Here is a 12466-nt window from a genome sequence, read left to right as displayed (position 1 = left end):
TTTATGGTCAATTGAGCAGATGGTTACAGTGCACCCATCTGTTCAATTGACCACACTTAGGGAAAGAATCCTACTTGGAAAGCTGTCCAACCTCCTTCAACAGACGCTAGAACAGTGGTTCTCAACATGTGGGTCGCGACCCCTTTTGGGTTTAACAACCCTTTCACAGGGGTCATCAGCTTCATAACAGTAGCAAAACGACAGTGATGAAGTAGCAACGAAAATAATTCTATGGTTGGGAGTCACCACCACAAGGAACTGTATAAAAGGGTTGCAGCCTGAGGGCAGTTGAGAACCCCTGCTCTAGAACGTGTGACGTGCGACAGGGGAAGCCCATCAAGAACCAAAAGTGTGAACTCGAGTCAGTACTTCCGCCTGCTCTGAGCTGTCAGACTCGGCCAGGCCTCCTGCTCATTGCCCAGCTCTCCCGGGTAAGACAGTGGAGCCGTCACGTGACCATTTTCATCCGTTCTGGGTAAATTCTTATTGATTGGGCAAAGTAAGAGGTACTGAGTAGATGTTGTTGCTGAGAGGTATTATCACATTTTGACGCACAGAGACATGTGTACAGCAGAATGCCTCTCCCCAGTCCTGTCCTGCTCCATCCTCCCAATTGTTTCTGTACTCAAGCCCCAAGTGTCAGTCCATTTGATGGAAGGGCTTCCTCCTGCTCGCTGCCCCTTTACTTTTTCAATCTGATGTCCTTCTCCGGGGACCAGTCCCTCCTGACATCATGTCCAAAGTACGAGACAGAACCTAGCCATGCCTGCTTCTCTGGAGCACTCTGGCTGTACTTCTTCCAAGACAGACTTGTTCGTTCTTCTGGCTGTCATGTACTTTCAATGTTCCTCACTAACACCATCACTCAAACGCATTCATTCGTCTTCGGTCTTCCTTGTTGGTTTTCCAGCTTCATGGTGTATTAGATCCCAAAATGTCAAATAAAGCACCATGTATATCTTCTACAATTACAGCATCTCTCTTGGATTTGAGGATGTTTATTAAAAAATACACAGTATTTTCATTCTTTCTTTCCTTTGGGGATGTATCCCAATTTATGAAACACAAAAGACTGGATGCACAGAGATAATGGTTGATGAAATTGCTCTATCAGAGAAAGAGGGCACTGAGGGGCATTAGAGAGCAAATCACATAGGAGGGGGAGGACGCACTAGGATTGATTGTAGTGATGTATATATGGTCTTTTTACATATGACTAAATATGGAAGTGTAAAATATGTGAATTTTATCTCAATAACACTACTGAGGAACAAAGCAAGAATACTACAGTTTGTTGTTATAAACTTTTCAAGAAAAAAAGCACCAATAAATAAGCAATGATTGCAATTACAATCAATGCATAAATTTTACTCAGGAACGCTGTTGGATAATTTACTTCCAAGGTCTCTGTAGTTAATCATTTTAGTAACCAGCAAAACAAACCTGCCCAAAACATAGCAGCTTAAGATAATTTGCTATTTTCTCTCGTAGTTCTGTTGTTGGGTAGTTCTTATCAGGGTCTCTCCCGTGGCTGTGGTCAGCTGGTGTCTGAAGCCTGAGGCATCTTAAGACTTGACTAGGCTGGACATCCAAGACATCCTTTCCACTCAAGTCAGGGGCTTCGCTGGACTGACAAGGTCCTATCTTTCTGCCCTCTCCATGTCCTTTCCATGTAGATAGCTTGGTCCAGGAAAACTCTGGATTTCCTACTTGACAATGAGGTTCTCTTGGACAAAAGCCAAGAAAACAAAACAAAAATTGAAAGTTTCTTATGACCCAGCCTTGGATGTACCCCTTCCAGTTGGCCACTCCACACCTGCTCAGGCTCAGTGTAGAAGGGACTACACAGTGGCACACACACTGGGAAACACGGTTCTCAGAAGAAGGTACCAGTCCTCAGAAGGCTGACGAGCAGGGCAAGCAGTGGGTGGGTCACTTTAAAAGCCCCGGTCATGCAGGTGGATAAACTCAGCTGCTAACTGAAAGACTAGTGGTTCCGACCCACCCGGGAGTTCTGTGGGAGAAAGACATGGTGATCTGATCCCCAAAACGTTGCAGCCAAGAAAACCGGCCAAGACAAAGACAAAGACTGTGCGTAAAAAGGAAAACCCAGGGTCCTGGTTCAAACAGTGGGAAACATATTTTTCCTTTCTTGCATGGTCTCTCTCAACCTGTTCTGATGTTTCTGTTTGCTGTTTAATGTCACACTCCCATGGGAATGGAGATAGTCATGCAGGGACAGCAGAGTCTCACAGGAGCCAGGGAGCTACCCCTCAACTCTACATGCTGTGTACACCGCATCCTGGCTTCTCTGCCAATATCCTGGGGAGAGCAGGACAGGGTGGAAAGGCAGGAGCCATGATGGCCCACAATTGGTCCCAGGGAGGCAGGAAGGCAAGCTGATATCTGAGCCATGGCTGTCAGCCCCCATATACTCCACTGTCCCCTAGACATCATTTATCAAATACTAATTCCAAGATAAAATGAGTACGCATTTCAAGACAGACTGCAGATCTTCATACACACACACACCTGAAGAATGTCTAAAGGATGTCCTTGAAACAAGGAAAATGATAAAGGAACGACAATTGGCATCAAAAGAGGAAGAACAAGGGAAAGAATACAGTGGGAAGACCAGACGGTCTATCTCGTGAGTTTTCTGAAAATAAGCATTTGAGTCCTTAAGGGGTCCAGAGTAACTCACCTCTCACCAAGTAGGCTGTGGTAGTTACTGGACATAATCTGGCGTCAATATGAGACTATTATGAGTAAAGGGGTGGAGCTTAGCCTGTCAATCAGGTCGCAGCTGGATGACCTCATCTGGAGGCTCTATGGAGATAACTAGCTCGCTGGAGGAGGGACAGACTCATTCCCTGGGAGACATTCCTTCTGAGGAGACACATGGGAGCTATGCTAGAGCCACTGGATCCACAAGACTTTCCACCCACTGGCCTATGATCTTCCTGCATTCAGCGTCATTGCATGTGTTGCGTGAGTCTGAAGAGGACTTCATAGATTGGTATGGAACATATGGCAGTTTGAATCCACCTTACAGTACCCCATAGAGCTCTAGGGGTGCTGCTGGAGGAGCGTTCGCCTGACCACTCACCTGGACTTCTGCCGTTCAAGCCCAGGCTCTCTGCTCAGAAACCCTGTAGAGGGTCCCTATGAGCCGCCTCCATCGCAGTAGGGCTGTGCCAAAGGAAGGAAGGCCTGATCATCTGCTTCTATAGAAATGACAGCCACTAGCAGTGCTCCTCCAGAAAACGCCCAACCAATGGCCACCAGTCAGAATAGACGGGGCCACAGCTGGCGTGTTTGTTTCACAGCTTTGGTTTAGAACACGGGTTGCTTCTCTGAAGTTCTTTAATGTGAGATCCCTACACCACCTGTGTCAACCCAGCCTCAGGAGGACTTGCTATAGGCACTACTTCAGAGAGAGAGAGAGAAACAGACAGAGAGAGAGAGAGAGAGAGAGAGAGAGAGAGAGAGAGAGAGAGAGAGAGAGAGAGAGAGAGAGAGAGAGAGAGAGACTGCTTCCTGGGCTGGGCTGCTCACCAAACTGACTTCCGAGAGCTAGGGTCGAAGGACCCTTTCATAGGGGTTGCTCCATTCATCACAGTAGCAAAATGACAGTGATGAAGTAGCAACGAAAATATTTTTATGGTTGGGGGTCACCACCACATGAGAACTGTATGAAAGTGTCACATTAGGAAGGTTCAGAACCACTGTCCTCGAGGCAGGCCCCAGACCTGCTGCCCTCCAGAAGCGGTTCTGACTTCCACTGGGGTTTGCTCAATCCTAAACCCTAGCCGACCTTTGGTCAACAAAGGTAAAGCTAAATTACTCAGCTTGGACCCTTCAAGGAAGGTGGGTTCCAGAATTCCTAACTCTGGGCAATCCAGCCATCCAGGACCAGACCAAACCACAGGTAAAAAGGTAATCAAACCCAGGGGCAAAATCAATCTTAAAACCACCTATTCGCCCCATGGAGGGATTCTTTTGCCTAGGGAGGGTGTGGTTTAGAGCCTAGCCACACACAGCATGCAGTCTGTCCCTCACCTATGCTTTGATTTCTTTCTCTGTCAATGGTGAAAAGATAGGGTCAAGGTGAAGAGCAAAAGTGAGCTGTGAATGTTTTCGTAACCAAATGTGAATGTTTAACTTCCCCTTAAAGAGGACAGTTGTGCTGCCCCTACTCCCATTTTCTCCCTCTCCTTGGTAAGTTACATACCTCTCTCTATAAAACCCATCTTTACCTCCAGGGTCTCCCGGAAGGGTACCCCCAGGATCAGCTGCACTCGGCACCAGAAGCGTTAAGAAGCCCATCCCCACGCCCACTTGGTCTAGCAGGTGGAGAAGTGCAGAGAGGACTAGACACTTGTCCCTGCGCCCTGTGCCCCTTGGGTCCAGGCAGGTCCCCACCTCTTAGAAGCCCGTCAGCACTCACCTCCTAGGGGGTACTACCGCCCTAGCCCCACCACCCTTTTGCCGGCCTTGACCTAGGGTTCACCGGGCCAGGGTGCGTTCTCCAGCTCCCTGGGACAGGGCCAGTGAATTGCCAATTTTGGGTGGTGTGCTGAATCTGGTACCCAGTCTCCAAGACTGCAAGAACGAGAGGTGTAAAACTTAAAAAGTGAACAAAAGAAAAAAAGCCTCCCCATCAGCTAGCCTGTGAGGGCAGCGCCAAGCGGGGTGCCAACTCCGGAAGGGATCTGCAGCGCCCGCCTGGGGCCGGCCGTCCACCCCGCGCCATTCGCGCAGGAAACGTGTCCGCCGAGGAGCGCGACCGGCCGCGGCCGTCGGAAGCGGGGCGCTCGGAGCGCGGCGGCCGCCCCAAGCCGTGCGCGTGGGCGCGGGGCCGGAGGGTTCCTCGTCTCTGAGGTCATGGGTTTGGCGCTGCCCAGCGGGGCGGACGCGCAGACGTGGTTTCGGCCAAAAAGGTTGGGGGTGGGGCGGAGGGAGGCGCACAATGTGTTTCTTGTTAGAGACTCCAAAGCCGGAGCCTCGGGTTTTGCTCTTTGTGCCGCATTATAATATTAAGATGTAGTTTAATTCCGGACAAAACCGCCCTTGTTGCTGGCTAGCGAAGCCTGCTAATGAATTCCCACGGACGCTGTTGGGCAAACAGTGGGCGGCCTGTGCCCCGCGCCCCCGCGCCGCGCGCTGCGCCCCGGGGCGCGCGGCCGCCGGGCTCCCCGCGGAGGCGCCGCCGCTGCCGCGCGGCCGGACGTGCGCGCCTCCCGGCGGCGCAGACTGGGCGACGCCAGCCCGCCGCGCTCCCGCCAGCCCGCGGGCTGCCCGGGATTGTCTTCCAGGCCTTATCTCTCGCTCGCGTTGATTTTCTTTTTAATTTGGTGGCCGGGACAAAAGTAACAGGAAAATCCTTTGTGAAAGCAAAACGCGGCCACAAATCGGTGCGCTTCGCGGCATGTGTAACTAAATATTTGCGGAGCGGGTGGTTTAAATCTAACCCTCCGCGGAACTTCTCAAACTTCGCTTTCTTTGAACGGCGCTGAAATGTAAGGTGATCTCCCTAAAAGGGGATCAGACGTTTGAAAGCACTTGGGTTTAGCTCGGCGTTTTACCTGGTGCTCCTCAAACCTCCGGGCAAACGGGACTGCGCTGGAATCCTAGAAGGAATGGTGGGGGGGGGGGCGGGGGGCATTAAGCCACGTTAGGCCGAGCCTCGTTGTTAATGAAATTTATTGGCTGTGTGTGTAAGAGGTTAGGAAGGTCTTGAACAAATGCCCCAAGGGATAAAAATAAATATCCCCTTATTTGCTTTCGGTGGGCTGTGCACACTCTGTCCCTCTCTTTGCCCCACGTCTAAAGTTGTTTTAAACCCAAATTCGGTTATCTGATTTCAGGGTAAGGGCTCCCTCTTGCCAAGGTATTAAATAAACAAGTAAGGCGAAAACTTGAACCCTTATGTAATCCAGACGCTGTTTCTTAGAAAACCACAACAAACTGCTCAAACAGATAACAGAATCAGGAACAGTCGCCTCCCCCTCCAGTCCCCTGCCCCCCCCCCCCCGGCTTTCTGCGCCCTCCGCCCCAGGAAAGATGATAAATAATTGCCATGAACACTCCGCACAGCAGATGAAGCCCCTCGAGGGTTCCGGATGCCATAAACTGTCTGAGAACGCTGGCATCTGGTTCTTAACATGGAACGTTCCCTCCAGATAAAGCCGGGACCGAGGAGGAGGGCCGACTTGGAAGTTCCTGGCCTCTTGATCTCCCCGGTTGAAAATGCAGCGCTATAAACGTGCCTCAATCGGGACACCCACTTTGTCGTGGTAATGAGCACGGGCCGGAATCGAGGAATCCGGAGCCGCGGGACCGGGCACGGGAGGTCCTCCCAGTCTCCCAGGGAGGGGTGTAGTGGGCTGCTCGGCGAACTGACTGCATTTTTTTGGCACAACCTCCTGGGGCGAAGGAGAAAGACGATGGTGGGTGGGCGTGGGGCCTTAAAGGTGGGTTTTTTGTTTTGTTTTTCCGGAGCTGGGAATCCCAAATCAGGCCTGCGAGGATCCCATGGAATTAATCTCTCCATCCGCTCAGAAAGTGACCCGTTCTAGCCTTCCCTCGCCCCGTATTCTCAGCACCGAATTCCTCGGTTGCACAAACGAGCAAAACGCTTAGCGGACGCCAACTCCAAGCCACATTATGCGTCCTTTGACAAAAGGAAGACTTCTTTCTCCTCCCTCTCTCGGCTGTGCCGCCTCCCCGCTTGGCTTTCTTCTCCGTCCTTCTTCCCACACATAACTCGAAACTTTAGACACACAACGGGTTGCAGGTGCTCGCGGGCCCTGCCGCGGCCCCGCGCCGAGGTGAGGCTGAAAACCGCCCGGGTCTCCCAGGCATTGATCAGCTGGGAGCGCGCGCTGACTGACAGCCGCGGTTGCCATGGCAGCCGCCTGAGCGGCGCCGCGAGGACAAGGCTGGAGGGCGGCGGTGAATGGGCGGCGTCACGCGCCTGGCGCCAGAGAGTCTGCTCCGGGGCTCGCGGCTCCAGCTCGGCCGCGGCCTGGCCCGCGCGCCGCCGCCGCCGCCGCCGCTGCCAATTCATCACCTGTCAGGGATCACTCGGGGGGTCACAGGCGAAATGGACACAGCTGTGAGAACAAAACCGGGGGGAAGAAAGGAGAGAAATCCCAATTGCGCCAGATGTGCAGAGAGGACCTTGAGAATTCCATCCCCCCGCAGGCTCCTCCCCCGCCCCGCGTTGCATCACACCGGGATTGCGAGCCGGCCCGGCCTGCCGGCGGGCGCTCGCGGCCCGAGCTGCTTCTGGTTACGGCCGGCCGCCGGGCCTGGGCGCAGATGTGCGCCGCCGCGGGGCAGAGCCTGCGCTAGACTCTGACCCCTAGGTCCCGAGATGCGGAGGTAACTTCCAGAGCAGTGCGGGTTGGTGTGTGTGGTGGTGAGGGTTGGGTGGGTGTTTGTGACTGGGGGAGGCGTGCGCGGGGACCAGCCTCTGCCTCCTCCGCAGGAAGCCCTTCACACCTTCGCCCCACAAGCAGATGGAGCGCTGCCCGGGCCCTTGGGCCCTGGAACCGTGCAGGTCTCCAATACACAAACCAACGCGCGCGCGCGAGCGGGTGGACAGGTTGCGAGATGCCCTCTAATCCGCATGGAAAACGCCTCCCCATCAGCCCCTGCCACCAAGGCCCCTTTGTCCAGGCAGCGTCATCCTGGGCCTGCCAGTCCGGACCGTCTGGTTGATCCGTCGGCGGGTCCGCAGCGTCCTGGGCGCCCTGGTTCCAGCGCAGCGCGGGCCCAGGAGGTCACGCCTTGCCTGCCAGCGGGCTCCAAGCCCCTCGCACCGAGCGGGCGGCTTCAGAGAGACCAGCAGACGCTCACCATATTGTGCGATTGTACTACATCAGGGCACAAACATGACGGGGGAAGGGCTGCCCGACAGCTTGGCCCAGGTGTAAACCCCACCACGCAGTGCCCACACCCCCTTGGGGGCTAGGGAGACTTAAGAGACGCTTCCCCCCCTTTGGACGCTTCCCCCAGGCGGCCACCTGGGAGAGGCCAAACGAAGGAAGCCATTAATATCCCATCGCCCCAGTGTCCAAGAATCCCAAGGAATAATTGGAGAATCCTAAAGATGTTTGTTTACATTGGCTATTATTGTAAAATAGTCAAAGTCTAACATCATGAACCAAAATAGTGTCAAAACAAAATCTGTTCCACTGTGGCGCGTATGTGACAAACACATGCACACAGAGTACATCAAAAGGCCCCAACTGTGGGGGACTGGGGTGCTGAATCACTTCCAAACTTCTGATCGATGGGAGGAGACCCCTGGCAGGGACAGAGGTGTGCGCTTGCTGAGAGCAGTGCTGCACTTCCACCCTGCTACTGCAGTGAGTTAAGACTGCTGCCCAGAAGAGGAGCAGGGCGCTCAGAGGCCGGAACTGGGCCACGGGAGACCACCTTCCCCACAGAGACCCGCTGAATCCGTCTGCAGTGAAGGCCGAAATACGGTCTCCCCCTCCTCGTGCTTTATTCCGTCTCCAAGTCGCGCCCCTTTTAAATGCCACGCTGAAAATGGAGACCAAAAGTCAACCAAGATGTAGACATCTGTATCTTAGCACATTTTCCGGCTTCTTCTAGTTTCTCCTATTCTAGGGAACTATAGTTTTCAAAGTACACTGATAAGCATTGGTGTAAACAGCCGCACACATATTAGAATGAAAGAATGCGTTGAGTCAGGATTTACAGTAAAAAACCAACAAACATCAATAACAAGCTTACTTTAGTATTTCAATAGCTAGAGCTACCTAGAGGTCAGGAAACTTTAGGAGCGCAGTGTAGGTGCTGGAATGTGACACCAGAAATAAGTGTGTGTGTGTAGTTGAACACATGGCCACCTACACTGAGGGGTATACACCAACAGCCTTCTAAGGAAGACGTATGTAAATGTGCAAGTTCACCTAATGATTTCTGATTAATAAGATCATTAAAATAGCCCAGCCTTATTTAGTAGAAGCTCCTAAGTGGGCGCCTAGAGCTACTAAGCCGCCAGCATCGAGTTAGGACCCGATGCAATAAATACTCCTTTTACTGCGATTTATGATAACACCACCCCCACTCCGCCCTGCTCCACTTTGCAAAACCCCACGCGGAACCTGTCTTTGAATGGCATGTAAGTTTTGTTTGGCTTTTTCCCCCCCACATAAATCTTTCCCTTAAAAGGCCGCACTCACGTCACCATTCAACGAATGTCACTGCTATGAGCAAGCTTAATTTGCATTTTCACTCCGCTAACATGCTTTTTAAAAAAATCTTTCTAAATGGTGCTCCGTGGGTCGCAGTGGTTTTCCCTCCGCTATGCTGCACTGCCCCTGTCACTGCTGAGAGGAAGCTCAGCCGGGTGGCCGGCTCCGGGGGCACACTGTGAGGACCAGGGAGCGGTGGGCCTGCGCCCTCCCGTGCCGCCGCAGAGCTGGAGTCCCAGGCGCCCCTTCTGCGGCCCGCGCGCCCCTCTGCCCGGGCCCGCGCCGCCGGGCTGGGTGCCCTGCACTCTATTTACCGCCCCAGCTGGCGCTCACCCCGCCCACCCCGCGGGATTGGCTCTGAACGCGGAAGAGGCGAGCACCCGCCCCGCTCCCGCGTCCGCCAATGGAGGTGCCCCATTTGCCTGATGGACACTGCTCCTTTGGCCAATGGGAATCAAGGGAAGCCCGAGCGTGTCGACCGGGTGAGTGCGGATAAAAGCCGCCCCGGCCGACTTCGGCTTCATTCTGAGCCCAGCTCTTCGCAGAGTAGGGGTAGCACAGCAGGCGGCGGAGGCGGCCCGAGCTCCCCGGTTGCTCGCTTCCGTCTGTGCTCAGCCTTTCTTTCCGCCCGCCTTCAACATGAAAGCATTCAGTCCTGTGCGGTCCGTGAGAAAAAACAGCCTTTCGGACCACAACCTGGGCATTTCGCGGAGCAAAACCCCGGTGGATGACCCGATGAGCCTGCTGTACAACATGAACGACTGTTACTCCAAGCTCAAGGAGCTGGTGCCCAGCATCCCCCAGAACAAGAAGGTGAGCAAGATGGAAATCCTGCAGCACGTCATCGACTACATCTTGGACCTGCAGATCGCCCTGGATTCGCACCCCACCATTGTCAGCCTCCACCACCAGAGACCCGGGCAAGCCCCGGCTTCCAGGACGCCGCTGACCACCCTCAACACGGACATCAGCATTCTGTCCCTACAGGTAAGCCCCGCCCGGGCGCCGCGCTGGGCTGTCACTAGTGAGTCCGTGGCGGACGGCGACTTGAAGGCCGGCCAATTAACTTTCTTTTCCCTGAAATCCGCGATTGCGTTGTGCATGAAATTGCGGCTAAGTTCTGACATGTTAATGCTCTGGCTTTGACTCTGAAATGTAGCAGAAACGCGTGTAATGGAACTTGGTGTTCTGCGTGGACTAGTCACCCCAGAGCGGGGGTGGTGGAGGTCTTTTCCGCAGCAAGATGCCTAACGTCTCGTGCTTTCTCTGGCAGGCTTCTGAGTTCCCGTCTGAGCTAAAGTCTAAAGACGGCAAAGCGCTCTGCGGCTGAGTAACCGGTGAGTGAGCGCCGCGCCTTCTCTTCCGCGGCTCAGACCACCTCGGGCTGCGCGCGCGCGCGCGCGCCGGTTCCTTTGGGCTTGTCGGGTGGGGGAGGCTCCGTCTGCCCGCTTCTTGGCTTAGCGCATGAATGTGTACTTCACTGGGTCAGGCCTACGTAGGAGCGCTTTTCTCGCTAGATGGGGAGAGGTTTCTGGTTCGGGCTCCGAGCAGCACAAAAACATTTTCCTTCAAAAGAACATGGTGCCGGTACCGTCCTCTGCGGATGACCGGGGAAGCGTGCCCCACACTGCTGTCCAGGCGGCTCTCTGCTGTTCTTGACACGATTGAGGGCCCAACCGCGTTAATCTCACCGCAGATTCCTGCTGGAGCTTCCTTTCCTGACACTAACTAGCATCGCCTGGGATTTCAGCTAGCGGAGGATCGCTGCCCTGTCCTTCAGCCCTGGGATGGGGACCCCGTCTGTCTGCCCTGTCTGTTACGTTCACTGGAGGGCTGTTTTCAATCAAATGATTGTTACAAGCGGCAGACTGGCGCCTCTGAGTACTGCAGTTGGCGATCCAAAGAAGAGATTGCGTTGAGAAGTTTTTCCCTCCAGTCGATGCTATTTTAACGTTTAATTTGCCAAGTCCAGAGGCTCTGTGTGTGTGTGTGTGTGTGTGTGTGTGTGTGTGTGTGTGTTTGTTTTGCATCTGGACACCAGGGTTTGCCCATTCTGAGTGTCTGGTTAAATGTTCCCACTGCCTGCCCCTGCCCTCAGGTTAGCACCTTCCAATCAAGCTCTTCTCTCCCAATCTTTTGCAGGTGTTCAAGACTTTTTTTTCCCTGTTTTGCACAACAACAACAACATAACAACAAATCCACAGGATCTTTTAAGGCGCTGAACTTACTTTTCGACCATGTCACAGGGGGAGGACAACAGCAAATTGAGTGGACCTTTCAAACAAAAACAACACGGAAGGAAAACTTAAGTGATCATCCGCCCCAGGGTGTTCTCTAACCTGGACTGATACTAGTTATTTATGAAAAAGACTTTTAAATGCCCTTTCTGCAGTTGGAAGGATTTCTTTATGTACTATTCCCACCATGGGGAGCGAAAACATTAAAATCACAAGGAATTGCCCATTTAAGCAGACTTTGCCTTTTTCCAAAGGTGGAGCGTGAATACCAGAAGGGTCCAGTATTCAGTTCCTTAAATGAAGTCTTCTTGGTCAGAAATTACCTTTTTGACACAAACCTACTGAATGCTGTGTATATATTTATATATAAATATATATCTATTGAGTGAAACCTTGTGAACTCTTTAGAGTTTTTCTTGTATAGTGGCAGAGATGTATATTTCTGCAAAAAAATGTAATGATGTACTTATTCATGCTAAACTTTTTATAAAAGTTTAGTTGTAAACTTAACCCTTTTATACAAAATAAATCAAGTGTGTTTATTGAGTGGTGATTGCCTGCTTTATTTCAGAGGACCAGTGCTTTGATTTTAATTATGCTATGTTATAACTGAACCCAAATAAATGAAAGTTCAAATTTATGTAGACTGTATAAGATTATAATAAAACATGTCTGAAGCCCGTATCTGTGCTCTGGATGGTTTGTAAGTCTCAGTCTGTCTCAGTATCTCCCCTTCTATTCAACTCCTCCCTTATCTCTTCCCTTCCTCTTGACCCCTGAACCTTGGGGGGCCTACTGTGTGGAGAAAAGAGCTCCTTAGAAGATGTGACCACCTACTAGTGCTTTCTAGAAGCACTGACCAAGACATGGCTAGGAGCAGAAGTTTCCGTGTCTTTAAGGCTAAAACAATTAGTTATGTTCCTTGAGGTTGAGTTTAAAACGGATTTTGACCTCCCTCAGCACCCCAGGAAATGGAACATTGTAAAGACAGCTTGG

At 52.5% G+C, this 12466-nt stretch overlaps 1 protein-coding gene across 2 annotated transcripts; it reads left to right on the top strand.

Annotated features, from left to right (window-relative positions):
• Positions 1-9748: 9748 nt before the first annotated feature.
• ID2 (inhibitor of DNA binding 2) lies at positions 9749-12154 on the top strand. Of its 2 annotated transcripts, XM_075557140.1 has the most exons (3): positions 9751-10220; positions 10507-10570; positions 11376-12154. In XM_075557140.1, exons 1-2 carry the CDS (start codon positions 9873-9875, stop codon positions 10561-10563), a joined length of 405 nt encoding a protein of 134 aa, XP_075413255.1. In that variant the 5' UTR covers positions 9751-9872; the 3' UTR covers positions 10564-10570; positions 11376-12154. The 2 variants fall into 2 exon arrangements, with proteins under 2 accessions (XP_075413256.1, XP_075413255.1); XM_075557141.1 differs by lacking the exon at positions 10507-10570 and having other exon boundaries at positions 9749-10220.
• The last annotated feature ends 312 nt before the right edge of the window (positions 12155-12466 follow it).

Source organism: Tenrec ecaudatus, chromosome 8 (genome assembly GCF_050624435.1).
Source record: "Tenrec ecaudatus isolate mTenEca1 chromosome 8, mTenEca1.hap1, whole genome shotgun sequence".
In the NCBI taxonomy this organism is placed as follows: domain Eukaryota; kingdom Metazoa; phylum Chordata; class Mammalia; order Afrosoricida; family Tenrecidae; genus Tenrec; species Tenrec ecaudatus.
Note: the sequence above shows the minus strand (reverse complement) of the source record. Positions and strands in the feature narration are given on the sequence as shown.

Coding starts and splice junctions, on each gene's coding strand:
- ID2 (XM_075557140.1), top strand. CDS start 9,873: ATGAAAGCATTCAGTCCTGTGCGGTCCGTGAGAAAAAACAGCCTTTCG. Junction 10,221..10,506: donor TCAGCATTCTGTCCCTACAG/GTAAGCCCCGCC, acceptor TTTCTCTGGCAG/GCTTCTGAGTTCCCGTCTGA.